This window comes from Lepus europaeus, chromosome 3 (genome assembly GCF_033115175.1).
Source record: "Lepus europaeus isolate LE1 chromosome 3, mLepTim1.pri, whole genome shotgun sequence".
NCBI classification, from domain to species: domain Eukaryota; kingdom Metazoa; phylum Chordata; class Mammalia; order Lagomorpha; family Leporidae; genus Lepus; species Lepus europaeus.
In genome coordinates, this window is record NC_084829.1 from 18,426,208 (window position 1) to 18,450,518 (window position 24,311).

General features: G+C 51.7%; 2 protein-coding genes and 1 pseudogene across 2 annotated transcripts in view; 1 reads left to right on the forward strand and 2 right to left on the reverse strand.

Moving 5' to 3' along the window:
• The window catches only part of KIAA0319 (KIAA0319 ortholog), a 64,530-nt gene extending 56,580 nt beyond the window's left edge, over window positions 1-7,950 (forward strand). The window contains exons 17-20 of the mRNA XM_062187361.1: window positions 993-1,115; window positions 2,457-2,547; window positions 4,713-4,804; window positions 7,510-7,950. Of these exons, the coding sequence (XP_062043345.1) occupies window positions 993-1,115; window positions 2,457-2,547; window positions 4,713-4,804; window positions 7,510-7,688 (485 nt within the window). The 3' untranslated portion in view covers window positions 7,689-7,950. The remainder of the gene's footprint in view (window positions 1-992; window positions 1,116-2,456; window positions 2,548-4,712; window positions 4,805-7,509) is intronic.
• Window positions 7,951-16,217: 8,267 nt separating this feature from the next.
• Window positions 16,218-20,018, reverse strand: LOC133756432 (RNA-binding protein 7-like; annotated as a pseudogene).
• Window positions 17,716-24,311, reverse strand: part of ALDH5A1 (aldehyde dehydrogenase 5 family member A1) — a 32,649-nt gene continuing 26,053 nt past the window's right edge. The window contains exons 9-10 of the mRNA XM_062185256.1: window positions 22,857-22,915; window positions 17,716-20,996 (exon numbers count right to left, since the gene is read on the reverse strand). Coding sequence (XP_062041240.1) covers window positions 20,791-20,996; window positions 22,857-22,915 — 265 coding nt within the window. The 3' untranslated portion in view covers window positions 17,716-20,790. The remainder of the gene's footprint in view (window positions 20,997-22,856; window positions 22,916-24,311) is intronic.

The following is a 24,311-nucleotide window of genomic DNA, read 5'->3' on the forward strand; positions in this document are numbered from 1 at the left end:
TGCCCCGACCGGGACTAGAACCCGGTGTGCCGGCGCCGCAAGGCGGAGGATTAGCCTGTTGAGCCACGGCGCCGGCCTGAGTAACTTAATTCTAATAACTCATTTTGTTTGCTACCTAAAGGAATAATATTTATTTTTGAAACACATTTGGAATACTCAGAAAGGAGTAAAGAAAAAAAAATCCTCTAAAATCTAGGATTCCTGGTATCCAAAGATAACTTTTACAAAGGCAAGGGTACTACAAAAAGTTAATGGAAAATGAAATTAAAAAAGAATTTTGATGCAAAAATAATTTGAAATCCATACAAGGGATATTTAAGAAGTTCATGGAAACCATGTATGATTAGAAAACTATGTCTGGATATGGAAAGTCATTTGTCCCAAAATAAACCCATCTTTCAATGGTGTTCTATTTTTCCATGAATTTTTTGAAGCACCCTCGTGTTCTGATTTATCTCCTTGCAGTTCCCCATCTCTAAACACAATGGATGTGATCAGGATCATTTGATGTGTATTTTGCATGTGTTTTCTAACTTCAAACCCTATCAATCATTTTCCAAATCCTTTCCATTTTTTCTTCAGTGAGATGTTTTTGGCTGCATAGTACTCCGCCTTGAACATGTTCCATAATTATGGAACCACCCCCTAGTCATGAACTTTAATTTTAAATAATGCTGCTATGTAGAGAAATTTCTGTGCATGTCCTCAATTGGATACATTCCTAGAATTTATTTTCTGAGGTCAAGGGAGCTGTGTCTTTGCTACGATGTCAAGGCTTTTGCTCTGCGGTGTGGACTGGCTTTTTTCTCCCGTTTGCTTCCTGGTGAGATCGTCCATGATGACTGTCCCCAGCACCTCGGGGCATACTTTAAGAGGCCCTGAACTCAGTAAGATGCATTGGTGCAGACGGATGCTGTTGAAGACACCGGGCAGCAGGCACCAGGGCCCCTGCTCTTCCTCATGGTAACTGGCACCCGCGCCCCTCTTTGCAGGGTGCCTCCTCAAGTGTTCCGGCCATGGCCACTGCGACCCCATCACAAAGCGCTGCGTCTGCTCCCAGCTGTGGATGGAGAACCTCATCCAGCGTTACTTCCGGGGTGGCGAGAGCAACTGTGGTGAGTAATGGGCGGGGCAGAGGCTCCTACCTAGCTTGGCAGCTGCCAGGTTTCACCCCTTTCCTTACCTGAAGCCAGGTGAGCCTGCTCACTTGGGCACGAGCCAAGATCTCCCATAATCCCCCTGCAGAGGTCTGTCTAGGGCCCTGGAGTGGGGAGACCTTTTTCTGCCAAGGGCCATTTGGATATTTAAGACATCATTCATGGACCGTACAAAATGATCGACCTAAGAATTAGCGTGCTGTCGATTGGTTGAACTTCGAATCCTGCCCACAGTTGCCTTGGCAGGGTCAGACCAAGCGAGTTGATGGGCTTAATGCAGCCCATAGGCTGGACCATGTTCTCCCACCCCAGCAGGCTTTAACATACAAATTCCCCCCAAGGAAATTCACTCTAGCAGCATGGATCCAGTTTCCCTTGCTAGCTTTTCTGAGAAAGCGCTGTTTTGCTAAGGATCAACCGTGACCCTGGGCGAAGGTGCTGGCTGGTGTGGACCTGCTGCGAGCAGAGGAAGAAGAGAATCTGGCCCCCTCTTCCAGGCTGTCTGCCCACGCAGGAGCCAGGAATAGGTGTCACAGCCCCAGCAGGCCAGGCTGCTGCCTGAGGTCTGGTCTTGGGCTGAACTTGGGCGCAGGCTCCTTCTAAGGGGAGATTGGTGCTCCAGGGGATGCAGGTGGATGTCCCGGCAGAAGACACCATTGTAAGAGCCAACTGACACAGTCCCACTTAGTACGACACAAAATTTGAAATTAGCCAGCTCTGGGGTCCTGATTCCTGGAGCCAACAGAACACACGACAGAGTGAAACCTTGTGTTCGTGGCCTGGGTTCTCTGCTCCCGCACTCCGGGTGTGAAGCTGTTCACACTGCTATCTTGCAAGGAAGTGGAAGGGACAAAGAGCAGGCAGTTTCCCAACGGCTCCCCGGCTCTGAGAAGTGTCTTCAGGCCATGGGCAGCCATGCGATCACTTCGTTAGCTTTAATCTAAACCAGGCCAGAACCCTGTTGGCCGTCAGGGTTGTGAGTCATGAGGTTCTGGAATAAACATTTTGCTGCACCATTCATGCGTGTGTCTGAGGCATTACTCCTTGGTTGGTTCAGGCTATTTCAGTTCTGTTCTGAAGTCTGCATGCCAGGTGTGTGCCATGAGGTCCCTGGACCAAACACACAGGAAAAGGGCAGTTTCTTGAGTTCTGTTCTGCTACCGGCCTGAAACGGGTGCCACCAGCATCACGGATAGCCTTTCCCCGTAAGAGCTCAGAGTACTCATTGAGAACCATCAGAATAAAGTGGTTTTGCAAACAGCGAGTCAGTGCGTCCGCTGTGGTCTTCCTGTCTTCCAGAGTGGAGTGTATTCTACGTGACAGCGCTGGTTTGCGTGCTCACCGTGATGGCGGGAGGCTTAACGCGGGTTTGCATCTGCTGCTGCAAGAGGTACCTGGTGGGCTCGCTTATTTCTTCCCGTGACAGCAAAGTGTTTGCTGGGGTTTGTTCAACCGCTAGGCTATCACCTTTTTATGACAACAAACTAGACTTTAACTGCTTTTTAATGCACTTCCCACCACAAGGCACACGTGCCCAGAGAACGGGAACGATACTGTAGGCAGCTTTTCCCATTGGAGCTCTCTTACTTTCCAAGAGGTTCCAGGGGTCAAAGCTGGTGTTATTCTCCAGCAAGGCCACACTGTGTTTACCAGAACAGGACCCGAGTGGCCTTACAGGGTCCCTGTAGTGGAGTGAGTGCTAGAAGCAGCTACAGTAACCAGCAGGAGTAACCATGTTGGAGTCCCGGTTCGAGTCCTGGCTGCTCTGCCTCGGATCCAGCTCCCTGCTAGGAAAGTAGCAGAGGATGGCCCAGACACAAGGGCCCCGGCACCGACATAGGAGACCGGATGGGGTTCCTGGGGCCTGTCTCAAGCTTGGCTCAGCCCCAGCTGTTGGGACCATTTGGGGAATGAGCCAGTGGATGGAAAACCTCTCCCTCTCTCTATCTCTCCCTTTCCCTCTCTCTATCTCTATCACTCTGCCTCTGCCTTTCAAGTAAATAAAAACGCAACTTAAAAAAACATTTTATAAAAAGAAGTATCCTGGTACAAACTGTAAGATTTAGTTATATTATTTTTTTAAAGATTTATTTATTTATTTGAAAGTCAGAGTTACACAGAGAGAGGAGGGGCAGAGAGAGAGAGAGAGGTCTTCCATCTGCTGGTTCACTCCCTAGATGGCCGCAACAAACTGTGCTGATCCGAAGCCAGGAGCCAGGAGCTTCTTCCTGGTCTTCCACGCGGGTGCAGGGGCCCAAGGACTTGGGCCATCTTCTACTGATTTCCGGACTTGGGCCATCTTCTACTGCTTTCCCAGGCCACAGCAGAGAGCTGGATCAGAAGTAGAGCAGCCAGGACTAGAACCGGTGCCCATATGGGATGCCGGTGCTTCAGGCCAGGGTGTTTACCCACTCTGCCATAGCACCGCCTCTCCTTTTTTTAAAAACTATTTTTTAAAAGATTTTATTTATTTATTTGACAGAATTACAGACAGTGAGAGGGAGAGACAGAGAAAGATCTTCCATCTGCTGGTTCACTCCCCAAGTGGGCTCAATGGCCAGGGCTGGGCCAGGCAGAAGCCAGCAGCAGGAATCTCCTGCTCTCCCACAAGGGTGCAGGGTCAAGCACTTGGGCCATCTCTCTTCCCAGGCCACAGCAGAGAGCTGGATTGGAAGAGGAGCAGCAGGGACTAGAACTGGCGCTCATATGGGATGCTGGCACTGCAGGTGGAGGATTAACCTACTGTGCCACAGCACCTGGCTGCTTTGATGGGTATTTTCAAATCATCCTCTGTAGTGCAGGACAAGGCACCAATGTAGTTTTCATGTGTTGGTGGGGGTGGGGGGAGACCATACTGGCTTGTCACTAAGGAATTCTGGGAATTATAATTTCTGGTGCTATTTTATGACATCTTATTATGCTTGCATCTTTGAGCAGTCCAGGGGAAAACTGGCTCACCCAGGCTTTTCTTTTGTGTTTTTTAAAGATTTATTTATTTGAAAGAGAGAGAGATCGTCCTTCCCTGGTTCACTCCCCAAATGGCTGCAGCAGCCAAATGGCCAGGCCAAAGCCAGCAACCTGGATTTGCACACAAATTTCCCACATCAGTGGCAGGAGCCTAACTCCTTGGGCCAGATCCCCTGCTTTCCCAGGCGCGTTAACAGGGAGCTGGATCAGAAGTGGAGCAGCCAGGACTCGAACCAGTACTCACATGGGATGCTGGTGCTGCAGGCAGCGGCTTAACCTACTGTGCCCCAACCTAGGTGTTCCTGAGTAGGAGTAGCTCGTGGAGAAGGGTCCCTGGGTCAACACACTGGTGAGGGCTGTAGCTAGGAGGGCGAGAGTGGCCTGGCCATCACACCACCTGTTTCTTCAAGATGCATTTCTGTAAGATGGGTGTAAGTGCCACTGAGTTCTGAGGCGTCATGAATAACAGATACCAACTAAGACACAGCACAGGCAAAACGTTCGCTCTAGTGCCTTCGGCGTGTTTTCAATCCTGGCCCCTAGACACCTCTCTGAGAGCTTGAGTGAACTTTGCATTATTCCTTTCAGACGGAAAAGGACCAAAATAAGGAAAAAGACAAAGTACACCATCCTGGATAACATGGACGAGCAGGAAAGAATGGAGCTGAGGCCCAAATACGGTAAGGCCGTCTCCAGGGGGCATCCCCCTGTTACCTTGGGTGAGCTGGAGAATGCCAGCTGCAGGTGGCGCTGTACCTGGGGAGGGGTGTGTGATGGAAGCAGCCAGCTGCAGTACCGGGGCTGTGCGAGTGGGGGCGGTAGCTGCTCTGCGGCATGGATGGGTGAGGCATCTGCAGCGCCTGTTGGGAACAGTGTGCCTGCCAGGTGAGCACAGGGACGGGGGCGGCTCTGTTCCACTCCTGGTTGGAGGAGGTGGCGCCGTTTCACCCCAGCTGCTCCCCTGAGGTCTCCCGGACCAGACATGCAGCCAGAGTGGCTACAGTAACCAGTGCTCTTTGCAGGAAATTGGCTTTCTTCACAAAGGGTGCGGCTCCCTCTGCTTGCTGTCCGCTCGCACCCACCTCAGGATTGGCGGTGCCATTGCTCTCGAAGCTGGGAGATGCAAAAAGGGGCCCAGGGCCAGCGTGGGGCACCTGCTCCCCCCGCCCCACACCACAGATGCAGTGGGGGCCTGGAGATGGGACGCCCAGTGCCACTGCCTGCCTTGGAGGTGCTCTCGGCCCAGGGGAGCCACCCTGGGGTGCAAGGAGTGCTGTGGGATACCGAGGCCGGAATGGCCAACTCTGTCTGAAAATGGAATTCAGGGCTGTGGCAGGAAATCCAAATGGCACCTGTGCACGGAGTTGAATGGCAGAGGTGTTGTCGCGTGACTTGACGGCTCAGCGCTCAGTGATACCGTCTAAGCCAAGGTTAATATTTCAAGTTCATGTCCCAAGCGTAGAGAAGCATCCTAAACTTAGACATGGACAAGCCAGGCAATATGGTAAAACTCAGAGTTTATTTAGGGACGTGAGGGCTTTATTTAAGGGAGAGGGGAGGTTCCGGACCAGGAAGAGGGCAGATCATGGGCCACGTGCGCGAGTCTGCAGGCTGGAGAAACCGCGCTGGCTGGAGTGGCCGCAAATACGTGCTGTGTGCAGGTGAACGGGGAGAAGCCGCCAAATGGCCACAGGCCTGGGAGCAGGGGGCAGGCCCAGGGCGCTCTATGCCTTTTATTCACTTCCAAAAGGGGCGTGGTTACGTAGTCTAATTGGCAGGGGGGTGGATGCAGGTGGGATCACACAGGGGGCGTGGCCTCCAGCGCCAGCTCTCAAGTCTAATCCTATCTGCCTGCCCACATCAAAAGTGCTTTAGGTTGGTGACCTTACCTGCCTCTCTCTGCAGATACACTCACCCTCTGCCCTGCCCCTCTCTACTCAGAGAAAGCCCATCATCTGATGACCCAGGGTTGAAGCCTGGGGTGCTGGGGCTCCGCCTTGCTCCCTGCTAGCCACCCCATCTTGCTTGTTTCTTACCCTACTTCCTCATCGGCGTCATCACCACCCGAGCTCAGAGCTTATAGTCCCAGCAGGAAGAATGATGGCAGGTGGCAGGTGTTTCATGTTTAGTATGGACTGGGTACCTGTTTGATTCTAATTCTATCCAAAGCCCCATGAGGCATGTACTATGACTGTACCCATTTTACAGACAAGGAAACTGAGGCACAGAGCAGTTCAGCTGCCTGCCCAGGCCACAGCATGATGAGTGCTCAGCGTGGCTGGAGCAGGCTGCCCGCATCAGGACCTGGGCACCCTCCTTCCGCGCGTACCGCCTTTGGCTTAGTCTGCTCAGGCAGCTGTCACAGAATCCCACAGACATTTGTTCCCCTGTTCTAGCGGTTGGATGTCAGACTCAGTGTGGCGAGGGCAGCTCCCAGGGCCGCCTTCTCATTGCATCTCCCTCGGTGGAAGGGGCACAGCAGCTTTACCCCTCTGAAGGCCCCACCTCTGAGCACGCCCACTCCAGGGTCAGAGTTCAGAGCAGGACGTGGGAGGGGTGCAGCATTGGGACCTCTGCAGGGGCCTCTCAGCCTGCACACTGTGGTTTTATTCACGTCTTAAAGCAACATTTTGTGCGATTCCTCTTCTCAGATACGTTGCCCCTGCACCCATGCTGTGTTTGTCCTGCGGTCTCTGGTTCATCATTTCCTGGACGCCTCTGCTTGCCCCATGCCCCCACCCCACCTTGTCCTATTGTCCATGTCCCCCTCTTCCCTCAAACCCCATCCTGTGGGGAGCACGGCTGGAGCAGGCCCAGAACACGCGTGCTCTTCTCTCCGTTTGATTCCTGTAAGAGCCATTTCTTTCTTTCTTACCTGTCAAGGGCCGTCTTCTCATGGGTCTACACCTTACACCCCAAGCTAGACAACTGCAAATTCTTTGGGAGCCATCATCAAATCTTACACTGATTCTGTCTCTTATTTTGGCTCCCAGAAATCAGATATTCAACCGAAAATAGCTGCTTGAACTAAATAGTCAAACCCTAGCCACTTCCATTTCTTAGAGTGATGGGCCCAATGCCTCACTAGAAACACACACAGCAGGTAGATGTTTCATTCTCTCCCAGCTTCATTGATGAGGTTGAAATGCCGGTGAGGCTTCGTGCCCAGGGTCACACGGCTGGGGATTGTCATAGGTGGGACAGAAGCTCAGGTGCGGTGCCCGAGCCTCCCTTCTCACCCACGGGATGCCCAGCGCCTTGCCGTGCTGGGGTGACTGCCTTGAAGGTTCCAGAGCTCAACGCCACGCCCTCAGTACCCCATGCCCTGATTGACAGCTGGGAGGGAAGGCGGGACTTCTAAGACGCTCTGTCTGCCTCTCCGCAGGGATCAAGCACCGAGGCACAGAGCACAGCTCCAGCCTGATGGTGTCTGAGTCTGACTTTGACAGTGACCAGGACACCATCTTCAGCCGAGAAAGGATGGAGAGGGGGAACCCCAAAGTGTCCATGAACGGCTCTGTCAGAAATGGGGTCTCCTTTGGGTACTGCTCCAAAGACAGGTAAGGGAGCAGCTGGAAGTGGAAGGACCTGCACAGGAACCCTTGAACCCAGGACCTCGATTGGCAGCGAAAGCTGTGAGTAGTGCAGCCTCATCTTCCCACAGTGGCCTGAACCCGTGCTCTGCTAATTAAAGGGCCTGTGTGCTTGGCGACAGAAATCAAAGCCAAAACACTGCTCCTTGAACTGGATTGCTTGCTAGTAGGAATGAGAACTGGGTAACACTTCATGCACTTAAAAGACTGCCTGTCCTGTAGCTGGTACAATATTCTATTGCCCGTGTCAAAATACAGATTAACACCTGTTTCTATGTGTGGCTTCTTAGGAAAGACTCCCTTTGAACCAGGGCTCAGTGAGGGCTGAGTTTTCACTAGGTAGCTGTGTGTACCTCTAGGGCGAGCTTTCCAAACACGGTTTCTCTTGTTGAGCCTGCAGTCGGACGGCTGTGTATGTGGAAAGGGGTTATTTGGGAGGCCTGGGTCATCCCTTGTGCAGCAAGCGTTCTGTGCTGACCACAACCAGCCACCATTGTGAGGCTCTCTCTAGAAAGTGCTCTTGGAAGCTCAAGAATAAAAGAAGAACTGGACCCTAAGGGCTAGAGGCCACTGAAAGGGAGGAGGAGTTTGTGACTATAGGTTCAAAGTTGCAGGCAGCAGCTAAGAAAAACCACCCACAGTGAGGCGTTGGGTAGCCCAACTTCCACTAAACCCCATAAAGGTCGTTATGGGTGCATCAAACATCCACTGAGTGTGTACTGCAGGCCATGAGTCATTTGCCTCCTGCAGAGAGGGACGCGACTCGGGGATGGTGTCTGTATTCCAGAACTCTGAACACATGGGTCTCCCTTGGAATGTGCGGTCGCGATGCTCTAGGCCCTGCAGTACTTTCCACCTTAACGACAAGACATAGAGTCCGTCCATATGCTTCAAGAAAAGGCACTTATTAATTAGTTTTCTTCCAGATAAATCTTGCTCTACACATGAAAACAAAATCGAACCATTCCTGCTCGCTCTTGGAGCATCAGTGCAGAGCAGTTAGCAGGTTGACTGTGGCCTGAAAAGCCGATTGGCTCAGGGTCCTGAGGTTCGTGGTGTTGGCTGCGCCCTTGGCATTCTTTGTGGGAAGAATAGACTGAGAGGCGGGGCCACTATTAGCCTGTTGCTTTCGTGACACGTGGGGAAAGCTAGGGTGCCTTTCTGATTAAGAGAAGGCTTCAGGCAGGCCAGAGACAATGATTCCCAAGGGCCCTAGGAAAAATGAACCCTGAGGGGCTTTTGTCATTTCCAGGAATATTTGTCCTCACGGGACCATTGTGTTTTCATTATGGTACTTGACTGGCAAGCGGCAAAAGTAAAAAGTTGATGTGTGTGATTTTTGTAAAACAGTTTCTTTGCTAATGCCTACGCCTTGTGCACAGCTAACCAGTTCAATGCTAGTTATGGCACTAGGAGCAAATGTGATACTTGTTACCCCAGTGTTTAGCTTCATCATCTCAGAATCTGCCCTTGCTAGTGCCCAGGGCTGCATTGCTTTTGCGCACGCCGCGTGGCAGCTCGGGTATGAGCCTGATGGTGGAGGAAGCAGAAACCCCTGCTTGAAGACCCTGACATAGGCTGTGTGCGCACTCAAGTCGTGCTTAGGACAAGAAGAGTTCCTGTTCTCCGGTTGCAGAACGCCCTCTGGAGGCCTGGAGAGGTGTAGCAACTTGCCCCAGGTCCCAGCCAGCAAGTGGTGGCTCTGGGAACTGGGTGCAAACTTTATTTCAATGGAAGGATCCATGCATGCCACCTCCCCTCCCCTCCCGCCACTGCACAAAGAACCCTGGCTCTGGAGAGAGCTGGACCCCAGAATGTGGGGTCGGTCGGGCATTTGCAGGGCTCGCGGGCTGACATGTGCTTGCAGTCTCTGGTTTAGGTTCAAGGAAGGAAAGAGGATTCAAACCCACAGCGCTCACGGGTTCAGCATGTTTATGACTAAAGAACCTCCTGAAAAACATGCAATGGGATAAGACAATGGTGACCCAGTGCCAGCCATGCTGCTCCCGTGGGCAGGGAGCAGGGGCGGCCCGGCCCCCAGGGACTGAGCTTTGTGTCTGGGTTTAGGTTTTTAAATGTATGATTTCCCCCATGTGTTCGCAAGGTCTCATTCCTAATATAACACTATTAAATATATGTACTAACCTAAATAACGGCATCTGGGCTTTCTGCAATGCATAGTGAGATTTCAGGGAAAATGGGTTGTCTTCACGCTTCTGTGTGCAGGGATGGGGAACCTGTTTTCTGCCAAGCGCCATTTGGATACTCATAACATCACCCGTGGGCCATGCAAAATTCCCGACTTAAAATGAAGCCTGCCACAGATTGAATGACTTTCAAGTCTCACCTGTGGCTGCCTTGGCGGGGCTGGGGAGGGGGCAGACCAAACATTCCCCACCCTTGGGGATGGGTGAGACAACTGCCGGCCCCTGTTTTTGCACACCCCGAGAGCTAAAAAAATGGGTGTGATGTTTTCAAATGGCTGAAACAAAGTCCAAAAAATATTTTGTAACACACGAACTAAATGAAACTCCGATTTGTGCTTATCAATAAAGTTTTATTGGAACACATCCATGTTCGCTGGTGTATGCTTTACTTAGGACTGTGTTGTTGCTGAGTTGAGTAGTTTGCTCAGGGGCTGTCTTCAAAGCCCCAAATGCTCACCATCTGGGCTATCAAAAAGTAGTTGCTGAAGGCTAGAGTAACAGCCCCTGCTCCCTGTGCCCTGAGAGCAACTGAACACTCCTAGCTCTGCCTGTCTTCTCTCTGCTTGGTTGGTGGCTCCCTGACTGTGGGATAGGCCTGAGGGTGCTGGGGGTGGGGGCCAGATTTCAAAGAGGGTGTACAGATCTCCAACTACATCCCCCAGTCTAGCTTTTTAACAATAATAAAGGCAACATTTTTTAAAAAAAGCTTATAGAGGAATAATTCACTGACAATAAACAACACATATTTAAGGAGTCTGGTTTGACAAGTTTTTTTTCTTTAAGACTGATTTATGTGGGGACTGGAATTGTGGCATAGTAGGTTATGCCTCTGCCTGTGCTGCCTGTGGCACTGGCATCCCATATGGGTGCCAGTTCATGTCCCAGCTGCTCCACTTCTGATCCAGCTCTCTACTAATGTTCCTGGGAAAACAGTGGAAGATGGCTCAAGTGCTTAGGCCCCTGCATCCACATGGGAGACCTGAAGGAGCTCCTAGCTGGCTTTGGATTGGCCCAACTCTGGCCATTTGGGGTGATAAATCTTTTTAAAAAGGACTTATTTATTTGACAGAGTTAGAAGGGAAGAGAGAGAGATCTTTCACTGGTTCACTCCCCTAATGCCCACAGTGTCTTGGGCTGAGCCAGGCTGAAACCAGGAGCCTGAAACTCCATCTGGGTCTCCCACATGGGTGGCAGGGGCCCAAGCACTTGGGCCTTTTTCTGCTGATTTCCCAGGTGCATTAGCAGGGAGCTGAACTGCAAATGGAGCAGCCAGGACTCCAACAGGATGCCGGCATCACAGGTGGCAGCTGAGCCTACGGCCCCTGATTTGAAGAGTTTTGATGTGTGCACTCACCTGTGGAACCATCACCACGGTCAAGATAAAAAACAGATGTCGAGGTCGGTGCTGTGGTGAAGAGGGTAAAGCCGCTGTCTGCAGTGCCAGCATTCCATATGGGCGCCAGTTCGAGTCCCGGCTGCTCCACTTCTGATCCAGCTCTCTGCTACAGCCTGGGAAAGCAGAAGAGGATGGCCCGAGTCCTTGGGCCCCTGCACCTGTGTAGGAGACCCGGAAGAAGCTCCTGGCTTTGTATTGGCACGGCCCCGGCCATTGTAGCCACCTGGGGAATGAACCAGCGGATGGAAGACCTCTCTTGCTGCTTCTGCCTGTGCCTCTTTGTAACTCTGCCTTTCAAATAATCTACAAAAATGTCACCTTCAAACCTTTCCTCATGACACATCATTGTCTCTTTCCCCCTGGGTGAGCACTAGGATTAGCTTGAATTTCCCAGAGTTTATTATAAATGGAGCTGTTCCGCATATGCCCATTGTTGGAGCTTTGCCCCCTTAACCAAGAAGCTGCCCCTTTGCAAGCTGTTGCGCTGTCCATCAGCAGCTTTGGTGGGGCGAGCCCTTGCTGCAGCTAAGAAGCTGGGGACGGGCGTGGGCTCTCGGTGGCGAATGAGCTAAGTGGCTGCTAGTTCCTTGTCAGTCCTGTGGAGCTCCCTTAGTTTCCTGCCCAAATCTTGATCCTCTGAGTGAGGATGATGTCCATGACTGAAACTAAAGGGATTTTTTAGGAAAAGGTTCCTTGGTGTAACGGGCTAAGCTGTTTTCTCCAGGCTCCCACGTAGAAGTCCTAGCCCTCACCCCGGACCTCAGAACGTGCTGTGCTGTGAGGGGTTACAAAGAGCTGATGGGGCTCAGTGAGGCCACGAGGACAGGCCCTAAGCCATCAGGCCGGTGGTGACAGGACATGAGGACACAGAGGGACGGCCAGGTGAGGATGCGGGAGAAGACAGCATCTACAAGCCAAGGAGAGAGGCCTCAGCGGAAAGCAGCCCTGCTGGCTCTCAAACTTGCAGCCGCCAGACCTGGGAGGAAAGAGGACTTCCTGTGGGTTAAACCCCTCAGGCTGCAGTGTGGTGTCAGGCAGCCTTGGCAGACGAAGACACTGAGCTAGCTCTGAGTGAGGCCAGGACTGGGGATAAGGCTCTCACTGGGGATCCTGGAGGGACGGGGAGCTGCTCCCTGGCGTGGAGTCCCCCCACCCCACCCCGAGAGCCCCGTGGCCTCTGCAGTTGTCCCGCAGGGCACGAGCAGGGCTGCAGGGCCCCGTCCTGCTTACTGGTGTGTGCGGCATCTGTGAACTCACTCAGGGATATGGACTAGTTTCTTAAAGAAGATGTGCAAGAGAACTTTGCCAAGTGACTTTCTTTTCAAAGCTGACTGTAAAGAGGTAGTGGGGGGGGGATTTCCACAGGGGGATGAAACAGTTCTGTAACTTTTTTTAAATTTATAAATGTATTTATTTGAAGGGCAGAGAGAGAAGGGAGAGAGAAAGAGAGAATGAGAGTATCTTCCGTCCACTGGTTCACTCCCCAAATGGTTGAAACTGCCAGGGCTGCACCGATCTGAAGCCAGGAGCTTCTTCCAGGTCTCCCATGTGGGTGCAGGGGCCCAAGCACTTAGGCCATCGTCCACTGCTTTCCCAGGCCACAGCAGAGGGCTGGATCAGAAGTGGAGCAGCCGGGACTTGAACCAGTGCCCATATGGGATGCTGGTGCTGCAGACGGAGGCTTAACCCACCATGCCACAGCACCGGCCCCAGTTCTGTATCTTGATTGTGGTGGTGCTGCACAAATCTACCTGCTGGGTAGACACATGAAAACGGGGGAAATCAGATGAGGCCTGTAGTAACAGTGCAGCTGCTCCCTAACACGGGAAGGGGTTGTGCCCCTAAACCCATCCTAAGTGGAAAATGCCTGGGATGCACCTGACTTCCCACACATCGCAGCTCAGCCACTTGGTGCACTGCAGAGCAGCGGGGTTTCCCCTCATGGCCCCGGGGATGGACGGGGGGAGCTGTGCTCGCTGCCATGCCCGGCACCCCCAGGGAGGATCAAAAACCACAGGACTCACCCGAGAAGGAGGCAAATGAACACAACTCCAAGTGCAGTTGCTACCAAATGTGTATTAAGGTCTACTGCCTGTTTTTGCCATTGTGTTAATTACGTATGTTAGCCATTGGGGGCAGCTGGGTGAAGGATATACAAGACTATTATTTTTGCAACTTCCTATGAGTTTATAATCATTTCAAAATAAAAACTAAAAAGGTGTTGAGGGGGAAAAGCCATATTCATTAGTAAAAGTGAAATACTAAGAATTTCTATTTAAATCAGGACTAACCTGGGGAAAAAAAAACACAAAGCTAGCATTTCTTCAAGAAACTGGTGCACAGGGCCTTGTGTGGTGAGCGGAGTGCATGTGAAACCTGCATGTGAGCCCAGTCCCCGTCCCTGTCCCCTGCGTTGCAGGACTGAGTGTCATCCCAGCAGGAGGAGAGCACACGTCCGCCGAGCCACGGGGGGATGCTCTCTGCGGGCTAAGTAGCAGCTACTCCTTCCATGGCTGACAGACGGGTGGGTTACAGGAAAACCGGCAGGACGAAGGTCAAAGGAAAGCATGGTGGCAGGGACATTGAGAGGCCTTTTCAAATTGGAGTTGGGAGGCCACGCAGGAGGCAGGACTTCCGCCCACTCCCAGCTGCTGCTTGGAGCGTGGGCTTCGGTTGCCCGGACCAGGGCATCGTGCCGGGAGCCTCAAGACGGTTGTGCGACTCTTGTTTTTATGGACGTCCGTTTGGCTTATGCATTCTTTCCTTATCTCCTGTCTTGTCACGGAGCCCCTGTTCAGTGTTTCTTCGAACATTCCCTCCACAGGCACCTGCACTGCTTTCAACTCCGCCCTCTCTGCCTTCCTCAGAACTCTAATTCAGAGCTAGGTGCACCTGTGCCTCCGGACTGTAATTCCTGAGACCCCAAATAAAGACCTTTTGCATTTTCTGAGTTTCAGTTTATCAGCAAGGTGACCCAACTCCAAGCCTGTTTCCCTTCATTTCTAAACATTACAGGCAAATAGGCTATGCCTGTGGCCAATCAACACTCTGAGACCGAGCAAACCTCCCAGCCTTAACCAAGGGAAAACACGTGGATTTTCTCTCTAATTTCATGTCAGCTCCATCAGTAGGGGGCAGCAGCTGTAACAGGTGAGGAGTTCCTGATAACCAGAGAAAAGATGACGGTGCATTTCGTTCTAAGCAGACGCCTAGCCCAAGCCTGTGCAATCCCACAAACTGAGAGGTAAGTAGCTCCTTTCTCCTGGTAACAAAGTCATTTGTGGGGGCGGGACGGTGGCGTACTGTGTTAATCCTCCACCTGTGGCATAGGCATTCCATATGGGTGTGGGGTTCTAGTCCTGGTTGCTCCTCTTCCAGGCCAGCTCTCTGCTGTGGCCAGGGAGTGCAGTGGAGGATGGCCCAAGTGCTGGGCCCTGCACCTGCACGGGAGACCTGGAGGAAGCAGCTGGCTCCTGGCTTCGGATTGGCGCAGCACACCAGCTGTAGCAGCCATTTGGGGGGTGAACCAACGGAAGGAAGACTTTTCTCTCTCTCTCTCACTGTCTGTTGAATAAATAAAAATCTTTTTAAAAAAGTCCTTTGTTAAAAAATCAAAAACGGGTTCAAACACATGCATGAAATAAACGAGTAGCAAAGGGAGCTGTGCCCTTGACACTGCTCCCCAGCAGGAGGCTTTACCTGTGCAGGGTCCGTTCATACAGGCGGGGTCCATCAGGCCGTAGCAAAGGTCTTTAAAGACAAAGAACACTAGACAAAAACAGGAGCTCTACCGTGGCTGCGGCTTGAATACAATTTGTCTTCCCAAACTGGACTTGAAATTTAATCCCTCTCTGAGACTAAGGGGTGGGGGAGACGATCAGGCCTCTGCCCTGGCGATTGGATTGGTGGCTTAATGAGCTACCCAAGCACCTGCGTGGTGAAAGCCGGTTTGGCTGTGTCTCCCACAAGCTCCTGTGATATCCTGCGCTGCACGGAGATGCCAGCGAGATTCAGCCTCTTCACCTTGGGCCAGAACCGTGAGCCAACAGGAACCTCTTTCTTTTATAACCTCCTGGTCTGTGGTATTGTGATATTGGCAACAAAAAATGAGCCAAGACAATTATTAAAATTATACAAGCATACCTCGCAAAGTTTGTGGACAAATGGAATTGAAAGCTAGTGGGGGGAGGGGAGCTGGCACTGTGGCATAGTAGGTAAAGCCGCCACCTGCAGTGCTGGCATCCCATATAGGCAATAGTTCGAGTCCCAGCTGCTCCACTTCCGATCCAGCTCTCTGCTGTGGTCGGGGAACACAGTAGAAGATGGCCCAAGTGTTTGGGCCCCTGCGCCTGCGTGGGAAACCCAGAGCCGGCATAGCTCCAGCCATGTGGGGAGTGCACCAGTGGATAGAAGATTCTTTTTCTCTCTCTCTGCCTTTCAAGTAAATAAATCTTTTTTGTTGTTGTTTTGTGTTTTCTAGTTTATCACCAAAATACGGATAGCCATTTCAGACTATCAGTTTGCATATTTTCTATCATACACACCAAAATCTGATTCACTAACAAGAAATTTCTTGCCATACAAAAGGATAACAGATAATTAAAATATTTGCTTTATAATTCAAACAATCTATATAATCCACCCTTCCTAAACTGTCTAAAGAGATGTGGCACTTTCCTTTGCTTAAAACCCTGAGGTGAAAGGTTATTAATGTAATAAAAGTAGAACCACAATCTTCCTTTCTGTATTAAATTGTAGCTATAGCTTTAAAAAACTTATAAAGAAAGGTGGCAACTTGTAAAGCTGCTCTGTACAGCTTCTAAACAAAATATTTCCAGACCAACTTAGTCAAAAGTGCCTAAAATGACCCTGTAAGACATCGTCCTTTTAACACCTGTTAGTGCCGAGACGAACGCCATTTTCCACCCTACTACTGTCGCTCCTGTGATCATAGTCACGGCTCCAGCCATCATGGTTCCTGTCTTCATAGAAGAAATCATCGCGGCTGCCTCTGTAGTGGCGGTCAGACCCGTGATCAGAGTGCCGCTGCTCACGGCTGTAATGTCTGTCTGCCAGGTAGGGGTGAGAATTCTGCCTGCCTTTACACTGCGACGACGGGGTGTCCTGGCGCCACTGGGAGCTTGACAACTGGATACAAGCATGATTATGGGACTGAACTGATGGTGAGAATCCTGACTGATCCACATGTGGAGAACCAAATTTCCCACCATATGACATCTGTCTCAAAACACTGTTCATTGCTGCTTGTCTCTGATAATTTTCTGGAGACGAGAAAGTTCATCTGTGCTGATGGAGCCACATTATCCACTGTCCTTTCGTATCTGCTGCTAGAAGAAGTGGAGGTAGGGCTTGAATTTCCAACATGATGCTGCGGATATGACAAACTGACATCCTGTGAGGCATGACTACTTCCTGATCTAAATTGAATTTTGATGGGCCTTCCAAAAAGTTTGATTCCATTAAGTAGATTCATTGCATAAGGAACAGACACCTCAATTTTGAAATTTACAAATGCGAACTGCTTTGGCTTACCATCCTTATCTTTTGGAATTTTCACCTTTATTACTGGCCCAGCCTGGTGGAAAAGTTCGAACAGGAGCTCCTCTGTCACTTTCATTTCAAGGTTGCCCACAGAGTGTGATCTGCTTCCGCAGCCGCTGCCCCCAGCCAGCCCAGGCTGAAGGGTCCTGGCCCTCAAGTAAATAAGTCTCAAAGAAAGCAAGCTAATGTGTGGTGCGTGTGTTGTGGTACAGTGGGGATGCCCGTGTCCCAGATGAGAGAACTCGGTCCAAGCCCTGGCTCTGCTTCCAGTCCCAGCTTCCTGCTAATGCACACCCTGGGGAGCAGCAGGTGATGGCATTAGTAGTTGGGTCCCTGCCACCCACCTGAGCGATCTGGACTGAATTCTGGGCTCGCTCTCCTCCCTCTCCTCCCTGAAATATAACCCAAGAAAAGTTAATGTGCAATTTCCATGAACAGTTTGAAGAGCTCTCGTACATATTGATTATATCTGCATATCAGGGTTTCAAAAAGCTTCTTCAAACTTCTCTGTGTTTAAAAAATCCTTGGGAAACCCGTGTCATGGGCACCAGGGGAGCGCGGGGAAGAGAGGTTGCTGGCTTTGAGGCAGCTGGAGCACATTCCTTAATTATGCGCCACTGCTGTGTTCCAGAGAATTCTTGGTTCAGTTCAGCAAACATCTGCTGAGTGGGAACCATGGGGCACAGAACTTTCTGGCTCCCAGCCCATGGTGCTCACTGATAAGCAGCCCTGTGGGAGGGAAGCAGTGGGTACACACAGCTGAATTGGTCTACTGCAATGCTATAAAAACTCACGTGGCAGCCTGACAAGAAAAACCAACACAACCAGACACCTTAACCTAGGAATAGGAAATTCTGTTAATTGTTTATTAATGACACATAACCATCTGCCGATGATACACTGATATACACGACCGTCAAAAACTAGAAAAATAAGTCATGTGCACATGCTTAAAAAAGCAAAGTGTTCCTACGTTTCCTGCTACACTTATGCCAAGTGTTATCCCCCAAAGTATAGCATGACACAATCACAGCATTTATTTTATTCAAGTAAAATGCTACTGAATATAGCCGCACTTGGGTAAGTAAAACACTAGGATCCAGCGTTCAGAGAGAAAAGTCACGTGGCACAATGTCAGGTTCAGAGTATCGGCCGACAATAATTTACATTGTGCTTCTCGTCTTTGTTTTCACGGAGTCTCACCCTAAGCATGAAGGCAGACACAGGAAGAGAAATAGCACTTCACGTAAAATCTACTTAAAAACACTCACATGGTCGGGAAACAGATGCAGATCAGCTCTCCATGAGAAGCCCTGTCTCGCCGGGACCCAGTGTGAAAAGTGCTTCTTTAAGGCCCACAGACTTGTTGTTTGGATGATTTGATGTGAGTTGCGTGGTGACTAATGAGGAGTCCCTGCCGAGACCCCGGGGTAGCCATGTTGCTACACAGGTGTTCAGGAACACAAAGTACTGCCCAGCAGTCGTGGACAGGTTGCTCGCTCTCTCCTGGTCTAGACCGGGGGCTGGCAAACTTTGTCTTTAAGGAGCCAAACAGTAAACATTTTAGGCTTTGCAGGCCACACTTCTGCTCTTGGGATGGTCCAACTCTGCCAAGCAGTGTCATGTGAGAAGATGGACACACCCGAATCTACGTCCCTGGATTCACAGTCACCCAAGGGCAGTGTCCCTCGTGCTGGATTTCTGCCTTTGACCTTGGTGGTCAGCTGGCGTGACCCAGGGTGTGGCTGCATTCCAATAACGTTTTACTTATGGACCCTGAAATCTGAAGTTCATAGAATTCTCATGTAGCATAAAGCGCTGTCCTGATCTTTTTCTAACCATTTGAAAATAGCACAACTCATAGCTATCATGTTGGACAACACCAGGTGCAGGTCAGTGTGTGTGTGTGTGTGATGTCGTTGTCAAACCATGGTCTCATGATCCTTTTCCATTTCATGTGTGTGTGTGTGAGTGTGTAAATCCCATCTAACACAAATGGTTACCTTATTGAAAAATAATCAAAAAAGTTCAACTTAAAAACACTTCTCTGTCTTCCCCCAACGGGGGAACATTTTATTAAACAATAAGCTGTTTCCTTTCCAAATTTTAATTACATAATTGATCAAGGCTATGGCCTTGAGCCTCTGGCCCTAAATTTATCTAGAAAACAAAATATGCAGGAAAACTTAAAATTGGTCACCGAAGTAAGCACTCTGTTCCAAAGTTAAAAAATATGTTTGAAAAATATCTTCTGCATAGCATGGCTGTCTGACTTTAAAAACTAATGCTTGAAATTCTGTATTCTTAATAGAAAAAAAAAATGGACACACCCAGATTTCAAATACTTAGATTAAAAGCCACCCAAGGATGACACCAGTAGAGTAGAAATTGAGTGTCATCATGGCAGGGATGGGAGCCCTGCCAGTGCTGGGCGATGTCACCTGCAGGCAGGTGTCTGCTCCCCTCTCCCTTGACCTTGGTGATAGCTGGTGTAAGCCAGGCCCCAGGGAAGCCAGCGCCAGCCTGGAGGTGCCCCTGGGTGCTGTCGGCTACTCGGCCAGCTCCCCAGTGGCTCACAGAGGGCTGCTCAGTGCTGTGTGGGGCTCGGGGGTGATTGTAGCCAGCACTACTTTCACCCGCTACCTGGCACATCCACAGAATGAGAGTGGGGTCTACACACTGAGACTGGGGAAGAGGAGGGAGCTTCCTCTGTGCCCCTGTGGCCAGGATCGGCCTCTATCCCCGTGGGCATGGGGGACATGTCTGGAGGAGCCTCGGACTTTCTTGGAGGTTTTCTTTAAGAGCCAACGCTGGTCATGGGGTTTTTGTGTCTTGTGTGTTGTTTGCATGCTGAACTGTCCATAGTTTTTAGATTAACGCTGCCTGAAATGCAAGGCTCCATGCCCCTTCCGCAGGGTGGACTGGCAATTATGGAAATCCGTTTCCCTTTTGGGGCCACTGTGGTGAGCACAGGTGAAGGGCCAGCTCCACCCCCAGCGCACAGCAGGCCACATACAGCTGGCAGGCAGGTGGGCCTGGCTTCCCTCGGCGGCAATGCCCCTGCTGACGTGTGCGGGGCATCTGGGTGGCACAGCTCATAGCAACGATGGCTCCCGTCCCGACACAGGATCTCCATCTTTTTGCAGAGTTCTTGCGCCTTCTCCCAGGCTGCCAGCAGCCGTGGGGGCTGAGTAAGGCCTACGGAGGATGCTCACCGCCCACATGGGGTGGGAGGTGCTGCGTGGCACGACCACAGTGACAAGGCTGCCCAGGGAAGGGGCCAGGCAGGGTCCCCCGGCGCCTGCCTTACTACCAGGCTACCTCTGCCAGCCTCTGCTCTCTACGATTATGCTCAGGCCCTCAACGAACTCCAAAGCAGACACTTTAGGATGATGAAGACTTCAAATGGAAGAGCGGTCCAGAAACCGGGCGAGGCACCGCTTCGCTCCCCACGGCAGCTCTGTGCTATTTCAGAAGTGGCTAGACAAAAGCCTGACAGCCCCCGCAGAGACATCTCTGGATACACCCTGCCTAGCCTTAGTGGCGAGCTGGCTGTGCCCCAGCCCCAGCCCTCCGCCATGCCCGGGGGGTCTCTCTCAAAGCCCCTGGGCCCACGTGTGGAGCCAACCCTCGCTCTAGAGATGGATAGGGTGGTGCTGCGGGCCCAGGGCATCCTTCTAGGAACGCTGTGCTGGCCATCCTGGAGAGCCCAGCCGTGGGCACGCTGCGCACATCGACCCCTTGTTGGGAAAGGGCAGGGGTAGGATCTGCATCTGCTTCAGATTATAGGGACTGGATGGGTTCTAAAAAGTCATCATTCCGAGAATCTATGGTTTCACAAAACAGGTGGCAGCTCCCTCTTCGTGCGGGCAAGCCTCCCTCTTTATTTTCCAGGGGACCGAGGACTCCTACAAGCCCCCGTGACACACGTACTTGACCTCCAGGTACTCGTCAATGCCGTACTTGGAGCCCTCCCGGCCGAGGCCAGACTGCTTCACCCCCCCGAAAGGGCACTCCACGGAGGAAATGAGGCCTTCGTTGACGCCGACCATGCCCACCTCCAGCTGCTCAGCCACCCTCCAGATCTGCGCTGGGTCTTGAGAGTAGAAATAACCTGTGTGGGGAGAAGAGGGCGCCTAGGGTACGCGTTGCATGAAGACCTCGCGGCCACAGCTGAGGATGCGCAGGCAACTCCTTGGGCACCCAGGGCCTGGAGTCCTCCCGGTGCCCACGCAAGCTGCTGTCCTTGGTCCTGCCCACACCTTTATCTCGAGAACGCCCAGGTCATCCTTGGCCAGCACTCACTGTCCCTCATCAGGATGGTCACATGGCCTCCCCGGCTTCTGCTTCCTGCTCTCTGATCCACCTGCATGCTGTGGTCAGACTTCCCCACGACTTTTCTGCCCAAGCCTTTCAATGGCTCCTGTCTATAAAATGAAGCAAAATTCCATACTGGGCATTCAAACCCTAATGTGGTTTTGATCAGTATTTTCAGCTTTACCTTCTAGTGCTTCAGTCACCAGCCACCTTCTCCAAAGTCGCCCAGATTCTCTTCACTCTCCTCTGACCACCCCCAGTCCCTTCTGCCAAGTCAGAATCTTGCCCACTGTACCAGTTCGAGTCCCGGCTGCTCCACTTCTGAACCAGCTCCTTGCTAATGTGCCTGGGAAAGCAGTGGAAGATGGCCCAAGTGCTTGGGACCCTGTCACCCACATGGGAGACCTAGAAGAAGCTCCTGGCTTTGGCCTGGCTCAGCCTTGGCCATTGCAGTCATCTGGGGAGTGAACCAGCAGATGGAAGATCTCTCACTCTGTAACTCTGCCTTTCAAATAAATAAATCTTTTTAAAATAAATTTAAAAAATTTTATTTACTTATTTGAGAGGCAGAGGTATAGACAGAGAGGAGACAGAGTGAGAGAGGTCTTCCATCTGCTGGTTTACTCCCCAAATAGCCACAATGGCTGGAGTTTGGCCAATTTGAAGCCAGGAACCAGTAGTTACTTCTGGGTCTCCCATGTGGATGTAGGAGCCTAAGTAATTGGGCCATCCTCCACTGCTTTCCCAGGCCATAAACAGAGAGCTGGATTGGAAGAGGAGCAGGCAGGACATGAACTAGTGCCCTTAGGGGATGCCAGCGCTGCAGGCAGAGGCTTAGCGTACTATGCCACAGTGCTGGCCCCTTAAATAAGTAAGTCTTTAAAAAAAAAGTCGCCCACGCCCAGTTCAGGGCGCGGCTTCCTCAGGCCATGGAGAAGGGAAGAAAGAAGCTCCCAAGTTGGTGTTGTGGAAGCCGTGTGCACACCCCAGCCTTACTGTCATGGAGCGCGCCACATGGGGTAAGGGACCCCATGCCACGCGTGCCCTTCCTCTTACAATCAACATCTCCCTTACACCCAGAAGGTGACTTCTGTAGAGCCATAGCTGATCTTGGATGTCTTCCTATCTTCTGCAGTATTTCACTCTCTGGGTGCTAATACATGGTTTTCCCAGGGCTAGAGGGCATGTCCTGTGGCCTCCTTGACCATCACCAAGCTGGAGGAAAGGCAGCCACTGGGGGAGGCCTCCCTGGCACTCGCTGTCTCCACAGCTCCGTTGGCCCTGGCACGCTCTGCCCTTGCTCCAGGGCTTCCTCCTCTCCACTGATCAGGCTGCAGGATCAGTCACGATGGAAGAGAGAGCACTTGGGATTTCTGGGCATTGAGCCTCTGAGAACGTGGGCCCGAGGTGGTGGTTGTGATCCTCCGCCGAGAACAATCTGTGCTCTCTCTTCCCCACACTGCACCCCTGCCCAGCTCTAACCAGAATGTGTGTCACAGGGGATGAGCCTAAAGGACACACACTTGCACAAAACCACCTCTGCCACTCGGAGAGCAGCAAAACACACTCCGCTGGTGTTTCTGGGAACCCAGGGCAGCGTCTGGCCCGAGCTGAAGAACGTAATTACGAGTGTTGTTGAGTGAGGTCGGGCACGCACCTGCTAACCCCACGTCAGTGGCATTGGCGATGGCTATGGCCTCCTCTTCAGTATCAAACCTGCCAAAGTCAACACAGGTCATAAGCAAAATCTCTAAGGCGAGGAGTAAAGAAAACCAGCTTCCTTTTCCCCTGGTTTGTTTTCCAAATATCAGCAAGGGGTGAGTCAATTGCACAAAGGGACCCGAGGGCACAGCACCACTTTCTGAAAGGACTCGGGGTGCAGGGCTGAGCACTTGCAAACCAACATGGCAAATAGGAAAAAAGGCTGGCAAGTCGGGAAGAGAATACCAGACCAATCCCCTGAACTAAAGGATCACCGTTCTTGGTACCTACTAAGACTGACGCTACTTTAGAGCAAGCATAATGTGGTGGAAAGACAGCTGCTCAGAGGCGGCGGCTCCCCCACTTCCTACCCTCTATCGCCACCTAGGTGCTTGGATGCAGCTCCTTTTGGACGCAGACAGCACCACAGCTCTGGACTGTCTCTACCAGTTTATTTCAGGAACAAGACTTGAGTGGTATTTTTCTGTTCCAGAGTTGGAACTTGGGCAAAAGGTTCCAAGCACCTGATTCTAACTTCAGAGATCTGCCAGCAGGGGGAGCAGCTGTCGCGCTGATTTTGCAAGACACAGGGGCTGAAGTGGCGGGGTCTGCCCAGTGCCCCTCCAGGTCCTGAGTCCTGACACGGGAGCCTCCCAGGAAGAGACCACAGTCTCCCTGCGGATGTGATCAAGTGACATTCCAGGCAAATAATTTTATTGTAACAACACTGAGGTTCTTCTAATGGTCCACGTTCTCAGTGGTGGAAAAACAGACGGTCTTAGCAAGAAGGTAACGAGGCTGGCACAGTATGTGATGACAAGGCTTTGTGATCCTGGACATAGTGGCACAGCTAGCCCCAGCTTCCAGCCTGCCCTGTGCTCCAAAGGCCAGGGATGCCAGAGAGCACACAGAGAGCCTCAGCTTGAAGAAACCGCCATCGGCGACCAACACCAAAAGTGCAACAACCCCTTGAGAGCAAGAAGGGGCTGGATCCTAGGGGGATGCGATAGTGTTAAGATGGGGAGGGCTGGGCTCCAGGGGGCCCAAGGAGCCTGGGCTCTCCAGGCACCCCTGGGAATTTTGGGTAATCCTGCCCACAGACGTGAGTCCCTGGACCCACACTAGGTTGCTGTGGTACAGTAGAACAGCAGGCCCAGTGTGGCGCAGTGAGAGACCCAACTGGTGTCCAAGGCCCCACTGGCACAGGAACTGCCCAGAGCAAATGCGGGTGGCCGCAGGGCCACTGGCAGCCTCTTCCCATTCTACTGCAAAATACCCAGGAGCGAAGGCTCCCTGGGCAGGGGGAGTGAGTGAGCAGCGGCACTGGGTTCTAATCCTGGAAGCTTCCTCTCTGAGGCTCAGCCCCATGCCTTCCCAGTGCCATCTAAGGTCTGAACTCCCCCTTGAGATA